General features: G+C 49.5%; 1 protein-coding gene across 1 annotated transcript in view; it reads right to left on the reverse strand.

Annotated features, from left to right (window-relative positions):
* Positions 1 to 24,840, reverse strand: part of HEG1 (heart development protein with EGF like domains 1) — a 49,171-nt gene that overhangs the window by 19,845 nt on the left and 4,486 nt on the right. Inside the window, exons 4-13 of the mRNA XM_054278401.1 lie at positions 10,461 to 10,727; positions 9,257 to 9,475; positions 8,642 to 8,881; positions 7,203 to 7,511; positions 6,494 to 6,802; positions 5,659 to 5,976; positions 4,466 to 4,774; positions 3,215 to 3,766; positions 2,519 to 2,860; positions 190 to 1,548 (exon numbers count right to left, since the gene is read on the reverse strand). Coding sequence (XP_054134376.1) covers positions 190 to 1,548; positions 2,519 to 2,860; positions 3,215 to 3,766; positions 4,466 to 4,774; positions 5,659 to 5,976; positions 6,494 to 6,802; positions 7,203 to 7,511; positions 8,642 to 8,881; positions 9,257 to 9,475; positions 10,461 to 10,727 — 4,224 coding nt within the window. The remainder of the gene's footprint in view (positions 1 to 189; positions 1,549 to 2,518; positions 2,861 to 3,214; positions 3,767 to 4,465; positions 4,775 to 5,658; positions 5,977 to 6,493; positions 6,803 to 7,202; positions 7,512 to 8,641; positions 8,882 to 9,256; positions 9,476 to 10,460; positions 10,728 to 24,840) is intronic.

The following is a 24,840-nucleotide window of genomic DNA, read 5'->3' on the forward strand; positions in this document are numbered from 1 at the left end:
GACTGCTAAACACTTAGCTTAAAAAAAAACCAACACAGAGACAAATTATTGCACTCCAACCCTGCTGACAACAGACTTGTGATACATGCATGCACACATAGCTCTTTGAAAACTCCTGAAGTGGGACCCAGGAATTCCTGGCTGCTTGTTGCTGGCCCCACCACTGGTGAGAGCCATTGCACACATTACCTGTGGCTGGAGGTGATGTCCTCAGCCTGACTGTGCTGCTTGGCAGAGGAGCAGTGGTTGGTTTGGCAGCGGCCAAAGTCGTTGCAATGCTCCCAGTGGTTTTGATGGTTGGAGGTGCTGCAGAGGTACTTGTAACAGGGATGTTTTCCTCAGTGGCTTTACCAGGCTTTGCAGTGGTGGGAGCCATGGCTTCTGTGCTTTTACCAGTGGTGTAACTGTGCTTAGTGGCAGTGGGTGTCTGGGCCCTGTGGTCCTGCATGGTGCTGGCCTCACCTGGGCTGGGCCGGCGACCGGACGGCGTTGTCAGCACAGGAGGCTTCACCGTGGTCACTGCCACTGTGGGGACAATGCTGCCCTGATTTGCTGCACTTGCTGAGGGACTAAGGGGTGCATCTGTTGGACCAGCCTGTGGAGCAACACTGGCTGTGGTGAGCAGTGGTGTTGCCTTCCCAGAGCTGTCCCCATTGGTGGTGGCATCTCTAGGTGAGGCAGTCTCTGTTACTGTCACGGGAGCGGACACGGACACGACACGTCCACCAAGCAGCTCCATGGGTTCCGTAGGGAGAGGTGACCTGGTGGGAGTGAAGGTGGTGCTCTTTTGGGGCTGGTGTGTGACACTGGGCTTGTTGGTCTCTCTGGGTGAGCTCCTGGCTGTGGCAGCTGTGGAGGGCTCCTGCCTGACCGTAGCCACAGTGGTACTCGCTTGATCTCTCTCACTGGACTGCGAGATGGATGAGGGGGATGAAAACACAGACAGTAAAGATGCCAATGAGTAAGATGGGGAGGGCAAGGAGGAAGTGGGCAAGGAGGATGGCAAAGCCTGCAGAGGGGGTGAAGATGCCATCACAGAGGGCAAGTGTGGCTCAGGTGATTCTGACCGTGTAAACAGATGAGTTGGTGGTGGTGTTGATGACAGCAAGTGCTGCAGTGATGACAGTGAGGAAGAGGCTGGAAATGCTGATGAAGACAGAGAAGATCTGTCAGTGGTCAACAACTCAGAGGCAGTGTTGAATAGAGTTGTATTTTCTATGCTGCCTGTAGAAGCAGATGTCGATGGTTTGGAAGGGTGCACCAGCAACGGCTCCGTAGATGGTTCAACAAAACTGCTTCTGTTTGACGCATTGGTCTGCCTGTCATGAGCCACAGATGATTGTGAGGCATCAAAAGGGCTGGAAATTTCAGAAAAAAAGGTGGAACTTTCTGAGGAGTCAGCAGAGGTGCTGCTGTTGGAGATAGACAGGAGGGTCCTTTCTCCTCCTCTGGTGTATGTGGTTGAAATGTATGTGCCGTCTGTGTGAGAGACCGAGGTCCTTTTCTCAGCATCACTGCCACTGACTGGCTGGTGGCTACCTGAAAAGTCTGGAGTAAAAGGACAAAAATATTAGAAACACAGAGTAATATGAAAGCATTTTGATGTTATATTAAAGCTGCTTGCTAAATAAGATGTTCTTGTCTGTGAACCTGTCCATGATTTTCTAAGAATTTCAAGCACCGTTCAGGCATGGTTACACAATTAGGAACCTTATGCATGCCTTAATTGATTGTAAAATTATGAACCCTGACAGACACAAGAGTCCCATGAATGTAGGTTTCCAAGTCACTGTTCTTCACATATTGCTTTCCTAAGTGATTGAGATCTCAACATTCCATGGTATTTGTGGCAAGCTAAGCAGGAAAACCCAACTGCTCTCTTTATCACTCATAATTTACAAAACTCATATCCTCTCTCTCTTATCCTCCATTCCCATCTACAGAATATCCATCTTGCTCAATCAATTTCTTTTTAGACACAGTGAACTTCATGCCTCTGCAGGATGAAATTACTACATTATGTTAATTTGCAGCTTATCATGAACCCAGTGATTCATAACTTTACAGCTAGGAAAACCTAAATGCACATCAGCATGTAAAAATTCAGATTATTTAGCACAAAACGTGCAATCAATCTTATAGTACCAGTTTCAGGATGTACAGCTAAGGTCAGCCAACTTTTAAAAAATTTAAAATGGTATTGAAATTTTGTTTTAATTCTAAAATTACTTAGGTTATTGTGAAACAGTTCTGAAAGCATCATCCAAAAGAAACCAGTTAGAGTGCAAAAAAAAAAAAAAAAATGCAGCCATCAAAACAGGAGGGTTTATGGCTCCACTTCTGGAATAGTTTCCTATCTGTGTGGGGTCTGGTTTTGAGTCCTTTGATGGAAATATCCACCTGAGTAAACCCACAGGTGGTATTGAATGTAGTAATGAACAAAAAACTTATGTACAACATAGTAAGAAACAGACAATGTGAATTCCCCCTAAATGTACACCAAAACCCATCAACTTACTTGTGAGATCATTCTGGAAAGAAGAGTAAGTGGGTATCTTGGCAGAACGCACAAACACCGTCTCCGTCGCAAAGCCCGTGAAGCCCCCGCTGCTGGTGGAGGCGTTGGCTGTCCTGCCCTGCTCCACCAGGGCTGGCTCAGATGGCCCTGGAGAGCTGGGAGCTCCAGCATGGAAAGAAGAGCTCTCCATGCCACCAGCCAGAGTGCCACCTGTCACTGAGAGCAGCATCCTCTCCTCAGCACCCGCAGACGGGGATGAACTGTACACGGGATCGGTGATGGGGCTGGGCATCCTCTTCTCAGCACCTGAGCTGCTTAGGGAGCCATGGCTGCTGCCAATAGCTGAAAAAGGATGGAAAAGCAGGAGTCTGATTTTATCATCTCAGAGCAGACAGGACTGCCCAAATACTGAGGAATCAGTACCATTAGTCATAATTGTATGTTTATGTTATTTGTAATTATCACCCCAACCCAGACAGGCAGCTGATGTGCCCTACAGAAACAAGAGCCACATGTCTCAAGAATGAGACCCTTCTTGTCAAACATCAACAGCTGCAGATATACAATATCACAGGGCAGAACCATGGCCACTTATAAATGCTGCCCATGACACCTGCAACAGCTGTGTCATACCAATCCCACAGAGAAGGGAAGGGAGAGGCAGACAAACACTACTCAGAGTTCAGAAAAACTCACTGGAAGGTTCAGCAGCAGCAGAGAAGTAGGTGAAGGCCTTGGATGAAAGGGTGACCTTGGGCTCTGGGGACCCTGCTTGGCCAGATGACACATGTCTCACTGGAGGCCATGCCGTGGAGGACGGGACAGGGCCGGTGTGGGTGTCCCCAGCTGTGTCCAGCTGAGATGTGGGGCTTTCTGCTTTTGTGCTCCATGTGCTGTGGCTACCTGGGGCTTGAGGTGTCCCTTCCTTGTGGATGAAGAGTGTGGCTGAAGGTGAAGGCACTGAAACGCTGGCCGAAAATGCAGGCAGCAGCTTTGTTGGGAGCTCACTGAGTCCTGCCCCGCTCTGTGGAACACGACTCTGCTTCCCAGGCTGTGCTGCTGGAGAGGACAGCAGGACTGTGTCCAGGGTGCTGGTGTGGGGGGGAGAGGGAGCAGAGTTCCCTGTGGCGCTGGAAGCTCCATGGGTGTCCAACACAGGCACTGTGCTGCTCTCCTCCCTGGTGGCAGTTCCCACCACACCGGGTGTGCTGGTGAGAGGCAGGTGTCTTCCTGTTGCTGAGCTCTTGTCTGATGAGAGAGAGCAAAGCAAAATGATTTATGCACCCCAAACTATAAATAAGCAGGTGTTCTCTCTTCCATCACCAGCTTCAGGCTGAGGGCACAGAAAGAATTGTGACAGAAAATCCAATCCTGCAGAAAATGCTAACTGTGAAAGCACAGCTCTTTCCTGTGCTAGGAGGAGCTGCTGACAGCAGGACACTCTGGAGAGGGCACTAGGAACATGGTATGGCAGCACTTTTGGGTTTGCTTCCCTCCAGCACTGCTCCTGGTGCCACAGGCATGACCTGGGCACCAGACACCCACACTGTCACCTCTGCACCCACAGTGAGTGAGGGGAGAGCACACAGCACCCAAAGCCCTGGTACTCGAAGGAAAGCATGGCAGGTTTGTATGGGATCAGTAAATACTGCTTTTGCACCCCAGGGTGGAGTCAGGAATGACTGCTGCTGCTTCTGCTGGTATAAACACAGCCAGTGGGGCAGTCTTGAAATTGTGCTGTCCCTGAAAACACAGCAAACCTCGAGACTGCTCTGGCAGCAAGGCTGGCTTTTCCTGGTGCCTAAATGTAAGAAACAGATAATGTGTTTTTCTCTGGAAGTTGAAATTTTCATCCATAACATCCAATGCCATCATCCAGCACCTTCCAGCATGCCCTCCCTCTCCTTGCCCATGCAGATGGGTGTCCGATGTGTGCTCACAGCTCACCTGGGGAGGTGCTTTCTGGAGCAGATGGTGAGCCTGTGAGCAGTGGGTTCACAGATGACAGGGTGGAACCTCTGCCACCACCACCCTGGGTTCCCAAAGAAGACTGGGAATGGCCTGGAGAGCTGATGTTTTCAGTACCAGTGGTGGAAACCTCTGTTGTTTGGGCCAGGGTGGTGCTGGCTGGCAGAGACCTTAATGTCCTCCCTCCTCCCTTGGTGCCTGTTGTGTAAACAGAGGTGATGGTGGTGGGGAAATTGGTTCTTCTCTCTGTTGACAGGATGCTGAATGACACATGGCTGCTTCCAGTAACTAAAATGTGATAAAGAAACAATTTACATTTTTACACATATGGAACTATAAATAAAAATGAGCTTTCTTCCAATAGCACCCAGAGGCAGCAAGTACAGTACACAAACACAAGTAGAAAATATGAGAAAATGTCAATTTTCAAAGATGTAAATCCTTCCTACAAAAATTTGTCTTCTAAAAACCAGTGTGATGCTGACAAAAGTGCTATTATATAAAACTGTTGAAATACTAATGCTGTGCACTTGATTTCACCATTATGTGCCTGAGTGCACTCCATGCTGCTAGAACAAATATCGTGGTGACCCAGAAAAGCCTGGAAATCAGTTCAGACAGTCAACACCCTGAGCAGTGTGAAGGTCTCAGAGAAGTCTGAAGAAGCAGGATCAGGGGGATCAGACCCCTTCAGAACCACAGTGGGAACTATGACCAAACAGCAGCATGAAGGACCTCAGGGACCACACTCAGAGTTGCCTTAAATTTGTTAAGCTGGTTCAAATTCTGGGAAGCAGCATGATCCAAGAAGTAGGACAGAAAGTAGGAACTGAAGTCTGATCCCTGGGACATGATCTAATCCTCACTTGCTTAGCTCTCTTGTCTGTAACATGGAGATAGCAACTGGAGACCGTAAAAAAAGGACTGTGATTTGAAAGTTAATTATTTTTCTTGGCATAATGAAACTTTACACACATGTGCCCTTTCTGTAAAAAAACTAAAGCACGTTTTTTTGGTCAAGAAAGAGCTGAATAATTTCAGACAGAAAATCACACTGCATCCTTCCAAACAGTATATTCTACATAGCAGGAAAGACTGAGGCAAGTGCAAGCTGTAGGAATCGTCCTTTGTCTTGTAAGAAAAATGAAATTTCAATTCTAACATGAGCTCACCTGGGGAAGGACCCTCCAAAGGAGAGCCAGAGCGTGTTAGGGGAGGGTCTGCCACTTCAGTGAAATCTGTCATTCCTGTGGACCCCTGAGCCCTGGAGGTCTCTCTCCCAGAAGATGTGGACAAGGACTGGGTTGTTCCCAAGGTTCTGTACATGGCACTGCTGGACGTGGAGCCCTTGGCTGCTGCCCAGGGGCTGCTGGCCGAGGCTGACCTGGGGGGCCTCCCCCCACTGCTGGATGTGGCTGAAATGGGAGTGCTGGTGGCAGAGGAAGTGAGGGAGGTTTTCTCTGCCACTGGTCTGTGGCTGCCTCTGACACCTAGGGAACAATAAACCAGGTTTGATTTGTGCACACAGAGCTATACACACAACTGTGTGCTCAGCACCCATTTCTACACTGCCCTTTGAGAAACCGAAGGGGTTTCTCTGGGAGGAAATGAATCTCCTCAGTACAGGCAACATGTGCCTTACAGAAACCCATGAAAAATCTCAAACCCACATCCTACTGACCAGCCTGCATGGCAGACACAGCACCAGGTGACAGCTGCAAAACCCCAGCAAGTGTCTCTGGCAGAGAAAGTGTGTGCATGTATCTCTTAGCAATGCTCTTCCCAGGACAGGAGTTTCATTAGTAATGAGGCCATCTATGTTTTTCACCCAAAAGCTGAGCTCCACTCTCCCCCTTCCCACCCACCTCACTGCCAGCTCAGTGCAGCCAGTAACAAAGACATCCATGTGTCCAAAAATGACTGATGGCCATATCTGAAGAAAAACAGTGCAGGGATGTGAAATCTCATCCATCCCAAGGCAGACAGCTTTCAGACTAACAAATTTACCTGGGAAAGGACCTTCAGAGGCAGAGAGGGAGCTTGTGAGCAAAGGAGGGCCTGGGAGATCAGTGGCTTCCCATGTGCTGTTGAGATGATGTGTCCCAGTCCTCAAGGAAGAGGAGGTCCCGCCCAAAGAGCTTGTGGGGCTGCTGCTGGTGGCAGAGTGCCTTGTCACCTCTGCTGTGTGGCCATTTTCTGGGGACATCAGTGTCCCCACTGCCATGCTGGACATGTCGGCAGCCTGGATGTCCAAGTGCTCTGTTGTCTCTTCCGCACTTGGGATGCTCCTGGGGGGTTCATAACTGCTGCCAGAAGCTGAAAAGGGAGGAGAGAAAGGCAAAACTGCATAAACATAAATAAAAACTGCTGGGTAGGTTCCATCTCACTGTCAGTAGATGTAGACAATGTATGTGTGAATATTCAATATGGAAATGTTTAATACTGGGAAATCATTAAGACAGGGGGAAAGTGGTCTCTAAATAGGAACTGCTGAAGTTATTGCTTGCAAAATTCTACTGGAAGTTTTCAAGGAAAATCTATCCTCCCCTTCCAACAAGAATAATATTTATCCATACTTTCATTTCTGTGAAATGTTTTTAAATGTACAGAATGTGCCAAATACAATATTATTCCTCCTTTCTTTAAAATAAAAAGGATATATTTTGTTAATAAAGTGTCTTTAAATAAGAGTTTTGAGCTATCTATCAAAACTCACTTGTGGAAGCACTTCCTGAAATGGATGGCAAGCCTGAGAGCAATGGGTCTGTGACACCTCTGCCTCCATCACCCTGGGCACCCAGAGACACCCCAGGGGTCTGGCTCTGGGCTGAGGAGCTGCTGAGTTCAGTCCCAGAGGTGGAAATCTCTGCCATGGTGACCAGCCTGGTGCTGGCTGGCAGAGACCTCAATGTCCTCCCTCCAGCCTTGGCAGAGGTTGTGGAAATGGAGGTGCTGGTGCTGGTGAAATCCGAACTGAACCTCTCCGTGGCTGAGCTGTTGGACGGCTGGTGGCTGCTTCCAACGCCTACAGTACAATAAAAAAATGGATTTATACACATGAAATTATAAACAAATGGATCAATTTTCTCCCCAGATGCTTACAGTGCACATACAGATACTAAGCATAGGAAGTGTTCAATCAGGACCAAGTGCTCCGTGGACAGGCAGGACTCCCCTCACTGCAGGGAGACCTCGCACAAACCCCAGGGCTCACTGCCAGGCTTTGTGAGAGTGGCATGGCCCAGACAGCAGGAAACCCCACAGGACAAGGACTGTGGGGGTTTGCCTTTAAATCCCACCTTTGCTCTAATGTTGCTGGAAACTTTTTTTTTTTTTTTTTTGTGGCTTGAGCAACAGCATCAAACAGCAAAGGGACGAAACCTAAGCACAGCCACATTCCCATAGGAGCCTGCAGCTCACTACACATCCCACATCCCAGAGCTCAGCAGGGCACAGTCCTTCAGACACTGGGTCTCAGGTTTCCTGCAGCCCCAGTGGTGCTCCCAACAGCTGTATCAGTGTGAGAACCCTGGAGATGTGTTTGCTTCTGAAAAGCTCTGGACACACGATAAGGATTCAGCAACACTGAGGTTTTCAGTATCTGTGTGGAGCAGGACAAAGTCTCTGGTTTTGGGAGCTCCAGACTCTGGCTGCTGCAGAGCAAGCAAGGGGAAGCCATGGAGCCCAGGGATCTCAGGTTTGCTGCCCTGAGCAGGTTGTTCAGCACAGGCATCTCACCCTGCCTAGCTGAGGACAAACCCACCCATGTGGTCGAAGTGTGGGTTCCCAGCCTCCCACCCCACCCCGTCACCACTTGGGCACAGGTCAGACAGGGCTCAGAGCTGCCCTTGCTCCACAGCTGGCACTGTCCCAGTGAAGATATTTCACAGCTGCAGACATCCACCCTGCAGAAAACACTGTGATAACATCCAAAGAACTTCATTTTTTTTTTTTAAGTGGAAAATGCTGGGGTGGGGGTTGGATCAAATTATTTTTTTCCATTGCTCTTTCCTGCTTTCAGCAGGGACTTTCAGCTAACCATCCAAATAATAAAAAATAGAGTGCATGCAAAACAGAGCATCTCCTCTGCTTCAAGAAAGCAAATACTATAAAATGGCTTTTCAAAGCTATGAAACAAAGGCCAGCAAAGCTCACCTCTGACGGTGCTGTCCATGGGAGGTGATGCAGTCAGCAAAGGGCTGGTCAAGCTCCCCGTGACACCCCTGGGGTGTAGCATGATGTGCTCTGCACCAGTCTGGGTGCTTGAAGCTTGGGAGGAGGCCTGGGGCTGTCCCAGGGAGCCAGGGAGGGCAGAGCTGGGGCTGGGTGAAGCAGCTGCAGTGCCCAGCTCTGTGCCCACCCAGCTGCTCATGGATTGGGAGAGGCTGTCAGTGCCTGCAAGGCAATGGGGGAAAGCAGATGAGAATCCAGAGATGGGCTCAGCTGTCCACACACCATTCCACACTGCCCCTCAGCTCCCTGTCTGCACTGTGCCTACAGGATCTTTGTGCTTGCAAGCTGCTCCAAGCAGCTCACAATTTTGAATACTAGGAGAAGCCACGTGGATTCTTCTCTCCATCCTTGTGCATAAAGCAAGCCAGTAAACTGCCCTGGGTGCACAGTGAGGATGGAGAGCTGGATCCACAAAGCTCTACAATACAGGAGAACCAGGCTCAACCAATGCTGGTTGCTTTGGGGAACAGCATTCACCTTGTTCCCAGGTGCTGGAACACTTTCCCAGTGCTCCTAGGCTGAACTGGGATGGCTCACCTGGGTGATGAGATTCTGGAGATGAAGGGAGCAGCACTGTCCTCATGGTGTTAAACGCTGACACGTTCCAGAGCCCATGGTGCCCTCCCTGTGTCCCCTCAGCCAAATTGGTGCTGATGGCTTCTGAGCCTGGTGGTGTCCCCTCAGCAGCTGCAGGGGTGCTGGGAGCCCTCCTGCCTCTCCCTGGGCTGTCTGCAGCGTGGTGATGGCTTCCAGGGTCTGGAAAGCAACAGGGATAGGGTCACGTTCACCTGGAAAAGTTCTTGGGTGGCAGCAGCATCACCTGCTGCTTACCCAGCCCTACCACATGTAACAGAAAGGGTCACAGCTGCATCCCTCACGTTTCCTCTGTTTAACTGCAAGAGGGATTGATGGGAACAGAGGGTTTCTGTCGCCAAAAAATAACGGCATTTTAAATATTGTCCTCATTTGAGCATGGCAAAAGAAACAGATTTTTTTTTAGAGACATTAAAAATGCAGAAGGCAGTAAGGAACTGATGCCAGAACAGTCCACAGCTGGCAGCCTGGGCATGCCAGCTCTACATTCTAGTCCCTAAGCAGAAAAAAAACAAGGAATAAAAAAAAAATTAAAGAAAACCTCTATGCTTATATCTTATTTCAGGTGGGGATATTAAAAGAAAAACTGAAGTGGGGACAGGGTAATCATCACAGCTTTGTCTTGCTGCTCTTGGAAACAGGCCTTGACTTAAGTTCATATTTAAAAGAGCACATTGGTTTGCTTATGACTGAAGATTATGAACAAGCCCAAAAGTAAGTGCTCACTTGCAGGATTTCCATGTAAGGACCTCAGCCACAAATCATCATCACAGCTGGTCAGGTATCCTTAAGCTGAGTTCTTACAGCCTAGACTGGGCTTGCAGTGGGGTTCAGTTCCTGATGGGAGCAGTTGTGGGGACACCCAGGGGTCTCAGCTCTTTGCACAGCTCCTGAGCTCAGTGGATGGGCAGGACCCCCTGGGTGCTGCTGAGTGAAAAACAGCGGCAGCTCCTGAGAATCATCTGCGTTGTAATGTTACAAAACAAAGCCCAGCTTTCCTGAGATTGGATTTCTCCAATCCTGAGATTGGATCCCTCTCCAAAATCTGCATTTCTAGCTGTGGGGCAGCACTGCTTCCTAACCCACTGGCTATGCTCAGTCCCTGGGCTGGGAGCAGTAACAGGAACTCCCACATCCATAAACTCACCAGGGGGATGGCTGTGGGTGAGCAGGTGGGTCACTGTGCCAGCAGATGGGTTCTCTGAGGATCCTGCTGCTGGAGGGGTGACATCCCCATCACTGGCAGGGGGCACAGTGTGCCCTGTGACCCTGCTTGCTGCTGGCACTGCCCGGTGCCTGGCAGGCAGTGATGCCCACTCCCTGCTCCCAGCCAGCATCGTCACCAGCTCCACAGGAGCACCAGCAGTCCTCATCTCTGTGCTTGAGCGTCTCTCCTGATGGCTGCTTTCAATGACTAAAAGGAAAGACAAGAAAAACAACTTAGATCCCATCAGCACTGATGTGCAGGCTCAGCTCACTGCAGTAACACCGAGGCCAGGCTCTGAGCTCATTTACTTACACTAGAGAAAAATTTTGCATAATCAAAACACAGACATGAAATTTATTTTTGGATTTGCACCAGTGGAAACTAGACTGGTCTGAGGGGCCAAATACCAAAATCTACCTTTGTGCAAAAGACTAATTCAATTCAGCACCCTCAGGATTTTTTTGTGTTAGGAGAAATAAATTTTTAAAGGAGCAAAAAGAAAGTCTTAAACAAATAACTGATGGAAATACTTGCAGTGTAGGTCCATGGCAGGAGTGCGATGGTCTCCAGAGCTGACAGCCCAGCAAAGCCCCATTCTGAATGTAAGATGGGAGGGGAGAGGGCCCCACAGCTCTTCCCCTCTCTCCTCTTGGCCCGTGCTTGCTGGACACCTGACCTCAAAGCCCATCACCCACAGAGAGCTGGGAGGGAGTTGCTGAGAACTGCAGGGCACCCAGGATGGTCAGTGTAACCCACCCAGCCACAGTGCAGCACTGGGACACAGGAGATCAGTGCACGGTGTGGGTTACATGGCCCACCCAGTGCCAAAGCACCCCAGGGGGATGAGATATTTTAGCACTTCTAACATTAATGTCTACCACAATATGAGAAACAAGATAAAGAAGAAGATTGTGCATGAGTGGTGGTCCAGGGAATCAGGGTTTTCAGCTTATGGTACCACACAGGGCTGTGAGGATTTCACTGCGTATCAGTTCACACAAAAATCAGCAGCCACTATCTATGTTACAGTCCCAAGGCTTGGCTGGCACTGCAGCCTCAGATGACCTTCAGAGCCCACAACAAGCTCTGAAGTCAAAAGCAAGTCCAAATCTAAATGGGCAAGGTCCCTGTTTTATCCATCTTCCTTACAACAAAATGCAGTCTCTGTCATGTGCATGGCATCCACAGGCAGCAGAAAAAAGCAGTCAGTCTCTGACCAAAAACTCTGATTTTGAAAGTTAAATCTGTTCTGGGCCTCCAAACATTTTCTGTAACAAAATTGTGTGCCCAACACAAACACCTATGGGACACATCTTCTTTGTATTGTATGTCTTCCTTGGAGTTGCTGTGCCTGTCACAACAGAGGTGGCAATTTCAGAAGTGGTGTCCCCTATACAGCTGCAATACCTTCAGTGGGAACTCGCCAAGAAACAGAGGGATAGGTAGGACAGTCTGTATCTCATCCTGGAAATCTAAGCCCCCTGTGGGCCAAGGAGACAGGAGCTGTGGCGGAGCAGAGCCCCCAGGGGTGGCATCACTGGCAGCCTCACAGTGGCTGCAATGCTGAGCAGCCACTGCCACCCAGAGCCTGCTCTGAGCCACCTCCCGTCCCACGGGACAAGCTCCTGGTCCTCACCAGCTGGACAAGGGGATGGGAAGTGGCAGGGGATGCTTGCTGTGTTCATTTCCAAGCCAATACCCAGCCTGTAATTGTAGCCCACAAGTCCATTTATAGCAGCCCCAAAAAACGTGGCTGTGCTGGAGGGCAGTGCACCGAATTTCTCTCCATCCCCCTCTCACTAAAAGCTTTCAGCTGTGCAGCCCATGCTGACTGGAGAGCCTGTGGCCAGCTCTGCTGCACAGAGAGAAGGCAAAGCAGCAGATGCTTAAAGAAACCCTTAGGGTATGAGGATAGACAGAGGGAAATCTGCTTTCCCAGGTTGCCAACTCATTTATCAACAAGGGCAGGCTAAAATATACAGCATCACACTTCAGCAGGCATTTCATTGCCACTTCTTAAAAACTAACCCTGGAAATGCCAGCAAGCAGTGCCTTCAGCTATGCTCCTTGATTGAATGAGACCAGTTCAAAATTAAAACACTGCTGTTTGCTTATCTGGTGGTTGTCTGCCCTGCAAACCCACCTCAGAGTGTTCTCTATCTTCTTTTGGCTCTGCAGAGATGCTGGGAATAAACTGAAGCAAAACCCTTCCCCTTATTGTGGGCGCCAGCAAACCTGGCTTTGAGTGCAGCCAGGCAGTGGAGGGGCTGAATGAGAAGGTATTATTTACACAGGCTTTTTAGAGTCATCTGGCATTTTTAACCCTGCCCTGCAAGGTCCTGGTGCAGGGAGGAAAACCTCATGCTAGCACAGGCTCAGCTCCCCAGATCAGCGGGTGCAGAGCACAAGTTATGCTGGAAAATTCAACCCACAGCATGTAGTAAGGAAACCCCAAAAAAAATGTGTTGTTCAACAAAATAGACATGAAATCTCACATCCATCAAGCCTACCAGAAGTGCAAGATAAAACCACAATATCCTCTTTGATTTGCCAGCAGAAATTAAGACTTCAAAGACGACCCTCCTCTGCAGCGGACAGACCAGATCAAACTTCTTCCCAAAAATTCCCCACGGGACCATCTGGCCTCCCCTGATGCATTAAAGGCTTAAAGCAGAGTGGCCCTTTAGCTGAGGTACTGATCTGTCACCAACAATTTCGTCACATCCTAAGCTGCCAACAGCTTTGCACGGTTTAACTCCACATAACCACAGTCACTGAGAAATATTTGACTTCCAGCACAAAACCCTGCCACCCACTGGATTGGTGTTTTCCTTCCCAGTGAAAACTAGCAGTGATGCTCACCAGACAGGTCGAGGCTCGGAGTTACTTTTTCTTTGCAAGCATAACAAGCCCGAGGCTTGCTGTGAGCCGAGTTACACAGCTCAGCCAGGACAAACAGATCAAGTTCCAGCTGATTTCTCAAGGCTTTGGGCTTGCCCCTGGCAGCCCAGTTGGAGATCTACCTTGTGAGACTCCTGAAAAATCTCTTTTGGGCCAACAATTTTCTGTCTCCATCTGTGACACAGCACAGGCATTGCCCTGTTTCAGAGACAGCTGGCTGCTACCAAGGCAGTGTTTAGGTGATGTTCACAATTCAACCATGGCTAAGCACAACACCAAAAAGCACAATAATGCAAGTTTTCTGCAGTGACTGTGATCACACACAGGGCGGGGAGGGAGGTGGGATGTATCCTGCTGATGCCAGGAGAGCAGCATCCCCACAGGCAGCGTTTGTCAGGAGATTGCAGGCAGCCAAGGCACGTCACGAGCTATCCCAGCCCCACTGCTCCCCTGAACACGGGATTTTTTCCCCTCGAGGGCAAGAAAAATACTTTCTTGACAGGGGAACACAAATTTAAGAAGGAAAGAAGGAAAGCCAAGAGCAGCTGACTGGCTGTCCAGAGCAGCCCTTCACCCGGAGCATCCCTTGTGGGGAGGGTGGGCATTCCCTGGGCAGCATTCCCGCTGGGATGGGGATGGAGCCGCCCATGGAGCCGCTGTTCTGCCGGGGCTGCGGGAGTATTATCCCGTGCCCGCAGCGGCTCCTCCCGAGGACAGGCATCTCTAATTATAAACCCCACATCTGTTAACGTTGCATAATCCCAACATCGTCCGAGGCTCGCGGAGGGGAGAAAAAACTCATCCCGACTTGGAAAACTCCTGGCTGGCTGTAGGGAGAGGTTGGGAAGAAAGGCGGGCAGCTCGGGAGAAGCAGCGGGAGCAGAGCGAGGCCGGGCTCCAGGCTCGGGGCTCTGGGTTTCGGGCTCCGGTCCCTGCCGGGCTTTGGGCCCCGGGTTTCGGGCTCCGGTTCCTGCCGGGCTCTGGGCTCGGGGCTCCGGGCTCCGGTCCCTGCCTGCCGGGCTTCGGGCTCTGGGCTCCGGTCCCTGGGCTCCGGTTCCTGCCGGGGCCGGGCTCTGAGCTGCGGGCTGTGTTTTGAACGAGCGGCTGCTGCTGCGGATGTCGGGATCATGGGTGGAGGCCGGTTAGGAGCCAAGCGAGTTTGTGCGAACAAAAGCTCAAGCCCTAAATCTGGACCGTCCAGGGCTCTCTGGGATTTTCAGTTTCCTTCCTTGTTCTTGCTCTGAAAGAAGAAGTTCAAGGCGGGGGGGAGGGGGGGGGGGGGGTGTGAGCAGGGCGGGATGAAATGGAGGTTAAAAAAAACATTCATACTTGAGATGGGTCAATTGAGAGTAAACACGCTGATAATACAGCTTGGGGAAGGTCCCTCGTGTGTGCTAAGTGCGGGAAAAATGCAAGAGGTTTTCAACCACATGCAGTCAACCCTGTTGTGCTATTTTTTTTTACATCTATACAAGGATTTATTCTGTCTGGATTAAGAGAGGTGGGAAGAGAGGGTGTATGGGGAAGAGAAGAGGTGCAGAAGCCTTACTACAGCCTCTCATCCTTTGTGGGGGCTGGTTTGGATGCAGTATCCCATAGACACACTCCCTTGCTCTGGTGCTTCTTCTCCTCATCCTCTCCCCACTGGCCCCCAGGCAGAGCAGGACAGCAATTCACAGGATCTTCTGTCATTTTAACTGTAATAGGAAGGATTTATGCAGGCACCAGAGGTGCCTAGAGCTTTAATATGTCAGCTCAAGAAAAGCGATGGGGGTTTAATGGCAGCAGCAGCCCCTGCAAGCTCTGAATTCCAAGGGCCACATAGTGCCCACCTGGCCACTTCCAGCCATGGGTGCCCATGGGGCTGGGGACATCACCATCATCCCCAGGCACTCCAGTGCCACACCACAGCACCTGGCTTGCAGTTCTGCTTTGTGGCACAAAACCACTCTGCACTTCCACACCACCTCCCCTCCAGGACCTGTAAAACCGCAGAGGATGCTAAAGGCCATTTTTGCTTCCTACACCTTTTTTCACCATCCCAGAACCTGATGCTCAGAGATGCCTTTAGAAAAAGAAAACAGGATCCACTTACTGCTCTTAAAAGCAGTACCCTAAAGCAAGGAAATAGGTTCTCCAAAATAAAGAGTACACAGAAATCTCTGATCCTTTCCAAAAGCACAGGATATATCCATATGGAGCGCCCACAACTGGGATAAAACCTGCACAGTGCAGGGACAGGATATTGTTCTGCTTATCAAGAGGTTTACAGCCTCTTAGTTTTGATGTCCTAAACATTTCCGTGGGGAGGTGCAGGCTCCCAGATCACCTGCACAAGCCCATGAAATCGTAAGCTTCTTACTTCTCTTTCTTGGGCAGTTTGGTTCAATCCACAGATCCCTGAGACCACAAGGATCCATGGGACCACCTGTGCTGCCTGGAAACCACCAGCCCGTGGCTCAGGGCAGATCCTCAAATCTCTTTTCATAGACTTTGGTCTTTAAACAGCTTTTAGCAACTGAATTAAAAAAAAAAAAAAAAAAGAAAAAAAAAAAAGTCCTGGTTTATCATCAAGTCTTTGAAAAACACATTTATATAAAATTCCACTTCCAACAGGGATAAGCTACGACTTACCATACTGCTAAAAAAACCATAACCATGCTGGGCCTACAGTAAAATCGCAATCCATCCATCCAGTGGAGATTGAACCTCCAGTGTCCCAGGCCCTGTGTCCTGAGGGCCTTTCTTGAGCAGAAGGCCAAACCCAGCCATATTTTCTGGCTTGACAGCTCATTTCTGTTCTGCCCTGGAAGCCTCCCTCCAGTGTTAATGTGGGAAAAGCCCCTGCAGGCCCAGGGCAGAGCAAAGGCAGCCCCAGAAGCACTTACCAAAGGGATTTCTTTTCTACTGTTTTTAGTAAACATCAGTAAAACCAAGCCAAAATAAAGCTCCCTAAGTGCACAGCTCTCTGAGCACTCACACCTCCTCTCCATCCCCTTTCCTGAACCCTGCAATGCTAAAATGTCCCCAGCTACCCTGCCTGCACCACAGATCCCAAATGCTAAATCTCAGCATCAGCAAATTCACTTATAAAACACCCAAGTCTTTTCTATAACATCCTGCAGAAATATTACAGAAAATATCACCAATGCATTGCTTCTCCTTCCTTTTTCTGAGGTTTTTAAAGCCCCCTGGAAGCTTTTCTAGTTGGGAAGGCAGCATTGCCCTCACCGACACTCACAAGGCCAGAGCAAAAGCCACTCAGGGACCCAGCCTGGTGTCATTTTAGCTTCTGCTCCCATCCGAGGGCAGTGCTGCTGGAGACTATCAGACGGCTTGGGGAGGAAGTCTCCTGGCAGGACTCCACCAAAGTGGAGTTGCTAGGTCACTGGAACAATAAAAAGGCAAGAAAAAACATCCTGGCTGCAAAAAAGATGGGGGGGGTGGAGTGGGGGAGAGAGAAAAATCCATGGTGGTGTGCACAGTTCTGGTGAAGGGGTAAGAAACAGGCTGGTGAGGCTGGAGGGAGCAGGACCAGGCTGCTGTCAGCTTCTGCAAGCACACAGCTTCACTTCTAACGTGGCTCTTTCTCCAGACCTCTCACACAAATACTTCCAGAAACCTGGAATTGGTCTGCAAGGTTTGCAGCTTGAGGTCAATATTTCCAGGGCAGCAAGTTCACTGTGCTGTGGAGAGATTCACTGCACTTTGTCTGTTAGCTGGGCACCACAACCCACGGGATGGCTTTCGCCCCCAGCAGCTGCCCAGGCTCACTGAAACTGGCAATACAGGGAACCTGTCCCCAGCAGGGCTGGGCTTTGGTGATAAGGGCTGAGCATCTCTGAAGGGGCTGAGCACTGCACAGACCTGGGGCTTGGGCTCCCCTCTGAGCAAAGGTGCTAGAGGCTTAGAACCTGCAGGATGAAATTTTGCTGTCTGGAAAGTCTAATTTCCAGGCCAGAAGGGAGCATTAGCTCATTCTGTGTGACCTCATGATAACCAAAGCCATTCCATGAAGCTTATTTACTCCCAATATAAGTTCAGTGACTTGTATTTGACTTAAACAGATCTTGCAGGAGAAAGAAACACCCCAACTATTGGTATTTGTAATTACCTGAAAACTGCGAGGACTGTGGGCTGAAGCACAGATTTTTCTGCACAAAACCTCAATGCCTATCAAAAAATGATGCCAAGCAGTGGCAAAGGACATCTGCCCAAGGGGCTGAGGACTCAGCCTTTTGCAGACCCAGGTGAAAACAAGACTATGTTTTCACATCTCACTCTGGAAACAAAACCAGAAGTCCCTGCTCCAAAGTGGTCTGAGTCCAAGACCTGCTTCCCACACACAGGAAGGGATAATAAATACTGGGAAGATGGAGGAAGGAGCAGGGAAAGGTGCTGCAATGCTGAGAGGTGAGGCTGGGAGCAGCCAGGGGCTGCCACGAGTCCCTGGGGACCAAGCCATGCTGCTCAGTGACGCAGGCGGGCTTTGGTCCAGGTGTCTTGACCAGAGCCTCCCTCCAGCAATGCACTCAAGAGCTCCCCAGGGAACTATTCCCTGTGCTTAACATTAGGCACACGCCAAAGAGCTTTGCTGGCTGGCAGTCACTCCGGGGATGATCACCAGCCTGGCAATTGAGCAACTTCTCAAGGGCACTGTGGGGATGAGAGGGACAAGGAGCCCTCTTAGATGCAGGAAAATCATCAGCCTGCCAAGTGGTAGGTGCCATTTGGTGACATGCAGTCACAAGGCTCAGTGGATTCTTCCCTCCATGTAGACCAGCAAAATGCAACCTCATCCCAAGGGAAAACTGAAGGTAGCCCAAGCCTGACACCCGGGTTGGATGCAGGGCATGATGTCATGGCAGCAGGAACCATGGATGCTCTCGTGGCTCCTGCCCTTCAGCAAGGGGCACTGAGACTTGTGAAGGGATGGAGAAAAAGGCAAACAGGCAAAAAAATAAATACAGCAGCTTAAAGAGAAATGAATCCCCAGAAGAGACAAGGGCCCCCACCTCCCTTCCCCCATCTGCTGCCAAAGGATGATGATCTAAATCACATTTCCTAGATGACACCGCGCCGATCTGCCCCGGAAGCAGCGCTGGCAGCTCAGGATGGCGCCGGCCCTGCTTCTTCCAGGGGATGAGCCAGGTCTCTCCCCTGGCACTGGCAGAGCTGCCACCACTGACAAGCAGAGGAGCAGCACTCTCAGGGACAGCTGGAACAGAGGTCCTCCTGCCCCACAGCCACCACTGTGCCACTCCTCGGCAGCCACACGTTTCCTTTCCGAGAACGGGGGAAGGGATTTACCCCTTCCAGTGCCTCCCTGCACATGTTTCAGGCAGGTTGAAAAATAAACACCTTCTTTCAGATGTGGGCAGCAGTGGGAACGGGTGCTGGAGAAGGGTAAGGCTGGGCTGTCACCCCCTGAGCTGTCACTGAGGGCTCAGAGGGAGTCACGGTCAGGTCACATCCTACCTAGATGCATACGGGCACGGGGTGTGAGCAAGGCAGAGCAGAAGATTGAGAGGACAGAAGTCTGTGCCCCAAACCCACCTGCCCACACAAAGACACAGACTACCCAGCACAGAGCCACCACACATCAACTGCCTTGGCACATCCATGTGACCACCAACTTCAGTCTTAACCCAGCGTGTGACACAGCTTAACAACACCCTCCAATCTCCAGGTGTAGCAGCACTTTTCAGGACAGCATGATGAGGATCTCTGACTGCATGCTGGGGACTGTCCTCAGAGGCCACAAATTTGCTGTTATTCCCATTCCCCAATTTAAAAGCTTCCTGGTTCATTTAGCTTTCTTCATGCATCACATTTGCTACCTGTTCCTAAGAAGAGACCATCTTCATGATTTTCTGCATTCCCTGATTATGTTTCCCTCCTAAGAAACATCCTTTCAAAGGGCCTTTATCTGCAGGGTTGGCTGACGGTCTAATACTGCATCCCCATTCTGCACTTGCTGAAAGAGCTGATAATGTCCTAAAAAGAATTAACATTTAGATGTTAGTCCTGTAACCAAATCTGAATCAAACAATGATGACTGTTCAAATGTCTAAAGCTACTCAGGGGTATTTTCATTTAAGCCCTACCAAGCTTGTACCAGGGATGAGGAGGTTTCTAAAGATGCCTTTGTGAGTACCAGCCACTGAAACCCTTCTCCTTGTCCCTCCAGACACAGATACAATTATACCCAGCTCCAGCACAAAGATAAAGGCTGAATTACAAGAGCAGCATTATGCTCCACAATCAGGGTCCTTGATTCCAATTGACAAGGAGCTCAAATCATGCGCAGTTGGTCTGTGGATGCTTCCACTCCTGGAAATCATTCCCATCACTGGAGAGAAAGGAGTTCAATAGACAGGGTTACCTTCTGCATTTCCTCCCCAAATTGCTAAATTACCTTGTCAGTTTGGGAGATCTTACAAGTAATGCGGGGTCAAACCTGGCCAACACTTGTCTGGGATATTTCTTTGCAGAAGGTTTAACTACCAGCTGCTTCAGTTTCCCTGATAAGAAAGTGTTTTCTTACCTGTAGTGGCACAGATGTAGCGGGACAGTTATTCAGAGATGCAGTGAAACCTTCTCATTTAAAAAAAAAAGGTGGTATATTTATCTACCATTCTGGGTGATCCCAGAAGATAGGGAGGAGATATATCGAGATCCCTTGGGAAATGTCTTGAGATCTCTTACAGACTTGCCTTTTGCTTTTACAGAGCACTCAAAACCAAAGCCAAATGAAAAATCCCTCAAATATCCAAACTCCCACATTAACCCCCCAATTTATGCATACTCCAGAAAGCGCTGTCCTCCCCCCAAAACAGATCCTGACACCCTGGGTGGGTGGGCAGCAGAACCCTCCTCCTAGGCTATCAGCGAAGGCATCTTTTGGACAATATATTGAAGCCAAACTTAGTGTGATTCATCCCTGCTTCAGCAAAGTTCACCAGAGCGTGACACTTCACATCAGTCCTCAGGGCTTAAGAGATTTTCCACAAGAGGAAGGGTGTTAACACCAGCATCCTAACAAGCAGTGACGTGAATAATTGTGCTCCATAGATCTAAATTCCTCTTGTCACTCCAAAGGCAGAAGTGCCTTTTAGCATGCTCTTCAAGGAAAAAGAGAGCCCACCTTTGCTACCAGCAACCAACGCAGCCTGTCCATCAGTCCAAAGTGCCTGCACAGGGTTTCTTCTGTGCTCTGGAGATTTCCAGGATCTAAGGAATCTAAGGGTGGTTCTGGTAGCAGAAATTACCACAGTGTCAGCCTGGTTATAGAGGGGAGAGGTCAGACTGATCCTGTAACAGCCCTCAAAACCTCTGCCATCACAGCCTGCTGAAAAATGCTGAGAAAAACGCCCTAAATGTGTGTGTGCAACTCGAGGTCTTCTGGGAAATGCAGCCTGGGCTGTACCCCTGGGACAACAGCTAACCCTGCTGACTTAACCCTTTGTGCACAGTCTGCATGCCTTTCTATCAAACCACTTCAAATTCCTCCTCACTCCTTTCCCACTGCCTTTATCTCAGAGTTAAAAAGAAAACATTATTTTCTCCCAAACTTCAGTGGCAGGAGCCTTGTTGCCATCAAACCGCTGTGCAAAAGGTCCCTCAAACATCTCCATGTTTGCCTTGGCAAAAGAACTGCAAAGGTCATGGTACTTCCAGAGGACGTTTTCCAAGCACCAGATTGGAAGCCCAAGATGGGTGTCCACCCTGCAAGGCAAAGGGAAGGACCTGCAGCATTTGGTCACAGTGCAAGTGACACGATCAGCCTCAGCCAGAGCACAGCCAGAATGCTGCACAGCTCCATGGCCATGCAAAGAGTGGCAAGGCAGATGGAGCTTGTTTTTCCCAGTGGAGAGGCAATCCACCAAGGTCAAGGTGCTTGCACAGGGTATTCAAACAGCTGGACAGAGAACAACTGGGTTTGCCTTCGGCATTCCTGCTGTGCTCCCTCTCTTCCCCTAGCACAGCAGGACAGTGCAGGGGGCTGCACTTCTCCTGCAGATGCAGATGCCAAGCAGGGGTGTCTGAAACAACCCTTCTGTCTGGACACAAAAGCTTCTGGAGACCAGCTCTGAGCTAGTGGTATTTTTAAATAAACCCAACCTGGGCTTCCTCTGTGACTTCTAGCTTTGCAGCTAATAGTTTCCAGGCTTTTTTATCTACCACCTCAACAGCCAGACGCTCTTTTTCTACCCCTCTAAGTGATTCTCCTGTAATGACAACTCCAGGAGTTGGGGTTTTAGGGAAAGACAGCCAAATCTTAGGAGGCTCTTGACACAGATCCTGACTTCTGGCAGCAGTGCTCCCTCGCCCACAGCTGGGATGCTGACTGCAGCCTGGGAGATGCTTAAGTAACCAACTGCAAACCTATTTATCAAATGACTCCAAGTCAAGGGCACAGCAGATGCAAAAGCAGATATAACCCTCCTCAGCAGCCCTGCCTGCACAGAGAACAGGCAACTGGAAATAGCTCCATCCAAAGCCACCGAGGGATGGGGGAAGCAGCACAGCAGCAGCAACAGTTTGTAGGTTATTACACCCTATTATTGTAGGTTATTCCACCCTGTTTATGCAATTCAGGCCCTTTTTAAATTATATTTTTTTATATCTCACGCATTTCATCCTGGTTTCTGAAAGCATGAAGCTCCTGAGGCAGTTTTGTTTGTTCTCATACATTAAAACAAACTAGCCTGGAAGGCAGGGACCTCCAAGACAGCAGGTTCCTACAGGTTTTGTGAAGAGCAGCACTTTGGCAGAGCAGGCTCCAGTGAGTGCCCAGCTTGGGGAGCTGCTGCACAGACCAAGGGGGCTCCCCATGGCTCAGTGCATGCCTTGGCCCTGGGACCTGCACACACTCAGCACCCACAGAGCCCAAGACAAGCCACAGCACACACCAATGCCACACATCCTGTGGCAAGCAGAAGAGAACGAACCACAGGCTTTTGAGCCTTCTGAGTAGAGACCTTGCATCATTTTACCTTCCTCCAGCTGATCCCTGTGCTCAGCCTGGCTCTGCCTGTCCCTTCTCCAAGTCTTCATGACCATGAGTGGCCATCACCCTCTCCAGCACCCAGATGAGACAAAAAACAAATTAACAGCAAATAAGGGATATAACCAAGGTCCTAAAATCTGTATTATATATCTCACAGTACTCAGATCTTACAAGAGGTTCTCATTTTATATAGGAGCTGGTTCTTATCCCCTTTTTCCCCTGTTCTCTCCAGAGCACTTCAGCAAACCAGGTCTGACAGCAGCATTTCTACAGCACAGGCAACAGCTACACTAACAGCTTGGAGGAGCTGAAGTTTACAGAGCTTCCTTTACTCAAGGGAACTGCATTTTTCTAAGATTATATTATTACTTGGGCTGGTTGCTCAGTAATGCAACATCATTTCCCTTTTGGGTGGGAAAATTCTCTCCTTGTCCTCAGATGTGAATGATTTCAGCCTGAAAGGATGAAGGCAGACTCTGCATGAACTGTGCCCCTTGCTGAAGCAGCAGGATGTTATATATATAACAGCTGGGCATTAAAAAATATATGGTGATGGGTGCACACACATCAGCTGCATGTATGCAGAAAATGGTGAGAAAGAAGGGGTGCCAGATGTGACAAAACCATTTCCTCCTGAGAGGCACCCACAGACTTCATTCTTTCACCACGCCTGTGCTTGTAGCCCTCTTGCATCTCCTCTGGATGAACATCCCAGCAAATGAATCTCTCATATTTACAGAAACAGCAAATTACAATGCAAATGTTGCAAAAACTGCTCAAAGAAATAAAAATTTGAATTTGTAATCAGGTCTGCTGCCACTGAAAATTGGATTCTGCCTTCTGTGTTCAGCCATTCAGGAAAGAGAAAAAGCCTATTGTATGACCTACATCTTCAATTGAATGTAAATAACAGGGCCTGTGGTTGGGGTTTTCAGGCCTCATGACAAGCTACAGACTATGGATGTTGCACTGAGCATTTTCAAGGGAATATTCCCAACTACCAACCTTTGATTCGCTCGGAGCACCTCCTGACACTCCAGCTGGTCAAACTGCCCCAGCGCTGCTTTGCACCATTTCAACAGCAGAGAGGCACCAGAGCAGGTGCCAGGATCTGGCCCTGCCTCTTTTCAGAGGGGCTCTGTGCACATCTGAGAGGATCAGCCCAGGTTTCAGCAGTGCTGTTTGTCTGCCCAGAAATATCCTGACACCCCCAGGCTCCTCACCCCTCCATACCAGAGAAACTCTTTTGACACTATGTGAGGAAGGAAAGCCAGAACCCAGAGGGTTTACACTGACTATCTACAATCTATCCAGCTCCAGACTATTTCTCTGGGGGTATTTCAGGGGTTGCAGCCCTGCCTGGAGCACCCCAGGTGGCTGGAATGGCGCAGAGAGAGACAGAAAGCATCTCTGTGCTGCAAAAAGTCAGCAGGCTGAGCCACAGCCGAACCTTGCCATTCTGTAGCTATCCTTATTTTGGAAATGGCACACAGCTCCCATGGATGGGGAACCCACAGTGCCAGCCAGGAGGTTCCTCTGGCAGCAGCTCCAGAAGTGCTGTGGACGTTGGTGGTGCCTTAATCTCTACATCACAGCACTGAAACCCTATCGCTGTACTGACAGGTTTTATTGGCTTGATTAGCTTGTTATTTGAAATAGTTCTGTATTCTGCTGGGGTTATTTTGTTAGTATGGATGAATGCTTCATTTAAACCAACACAACCAGACTGATGGTAAAAAGTTTCATGTTTTTCATTTTGGGTGAACAGCTACAGTCAGCAGCATCCATTCATTTTCACTATGAGCACCAAAACTAACAGCCTTTCTAACCTGACATCATAACCCCTCTGCTAAATGAGCAAAATCCTCTGCCACCTCTGAGAGATGTGATGGTGATGGAGCCAGTCTCAGCAGCTCTGACATGCTCCCTGCAGATGAGCAGGGTGGGGAGAATGAAGGGAGGATGGAGCACACACAAAAGCTTGAGAGTTCAGTCATGGAGAGTTTCTGACTGGAAGCCCAAAAATTGGTATCTGTAAGAGCAGGTGAAGGAAACAAGTTGTCCCAGAAACTCCACACTCCTCTAAACAGATCAGTATCTGCAGCTTCTGATACTGAAAAGAATATTTGCTAAGGAATGCACCCCCACACCAGCAAGGCTGGCACCAGCCCCTGCAAACGTGGCAGCGACAGCCCGTCTCCCTCGTCCCCCCAGCCATGAGAAAAACATACAGCAAGTTAAATTATCCCTCTGAAGTGGTGGTGGTGCTGGAGCAGAATGTGCTGCCAACACCTGCTGAATGGGCACAGGCTGGCACTGTGGTTTGGGGCTGGGAAATGAGCAATGGGCAGCTCTCCCCTCGCCCCTGCCTGCTCACATCCCCGCAGGCACAGTCACTGTGCATGG

The sequence above is a fragment of the Melozone crissalis genome, unplaced genomic scaffold (assembly GCF_028551555.1).
Source record: "Melozone crissalis strain CALT ecotype California unplaced genomic scaffold, PUWL_Pcris_2 ptg000023l_1, whole genome shotgun sequence".
NCBI lineage: Eukaryota > Metazoa > Chordata > Aves > Passeriformes > Passerellidae > Melozone > Melozone crissalis.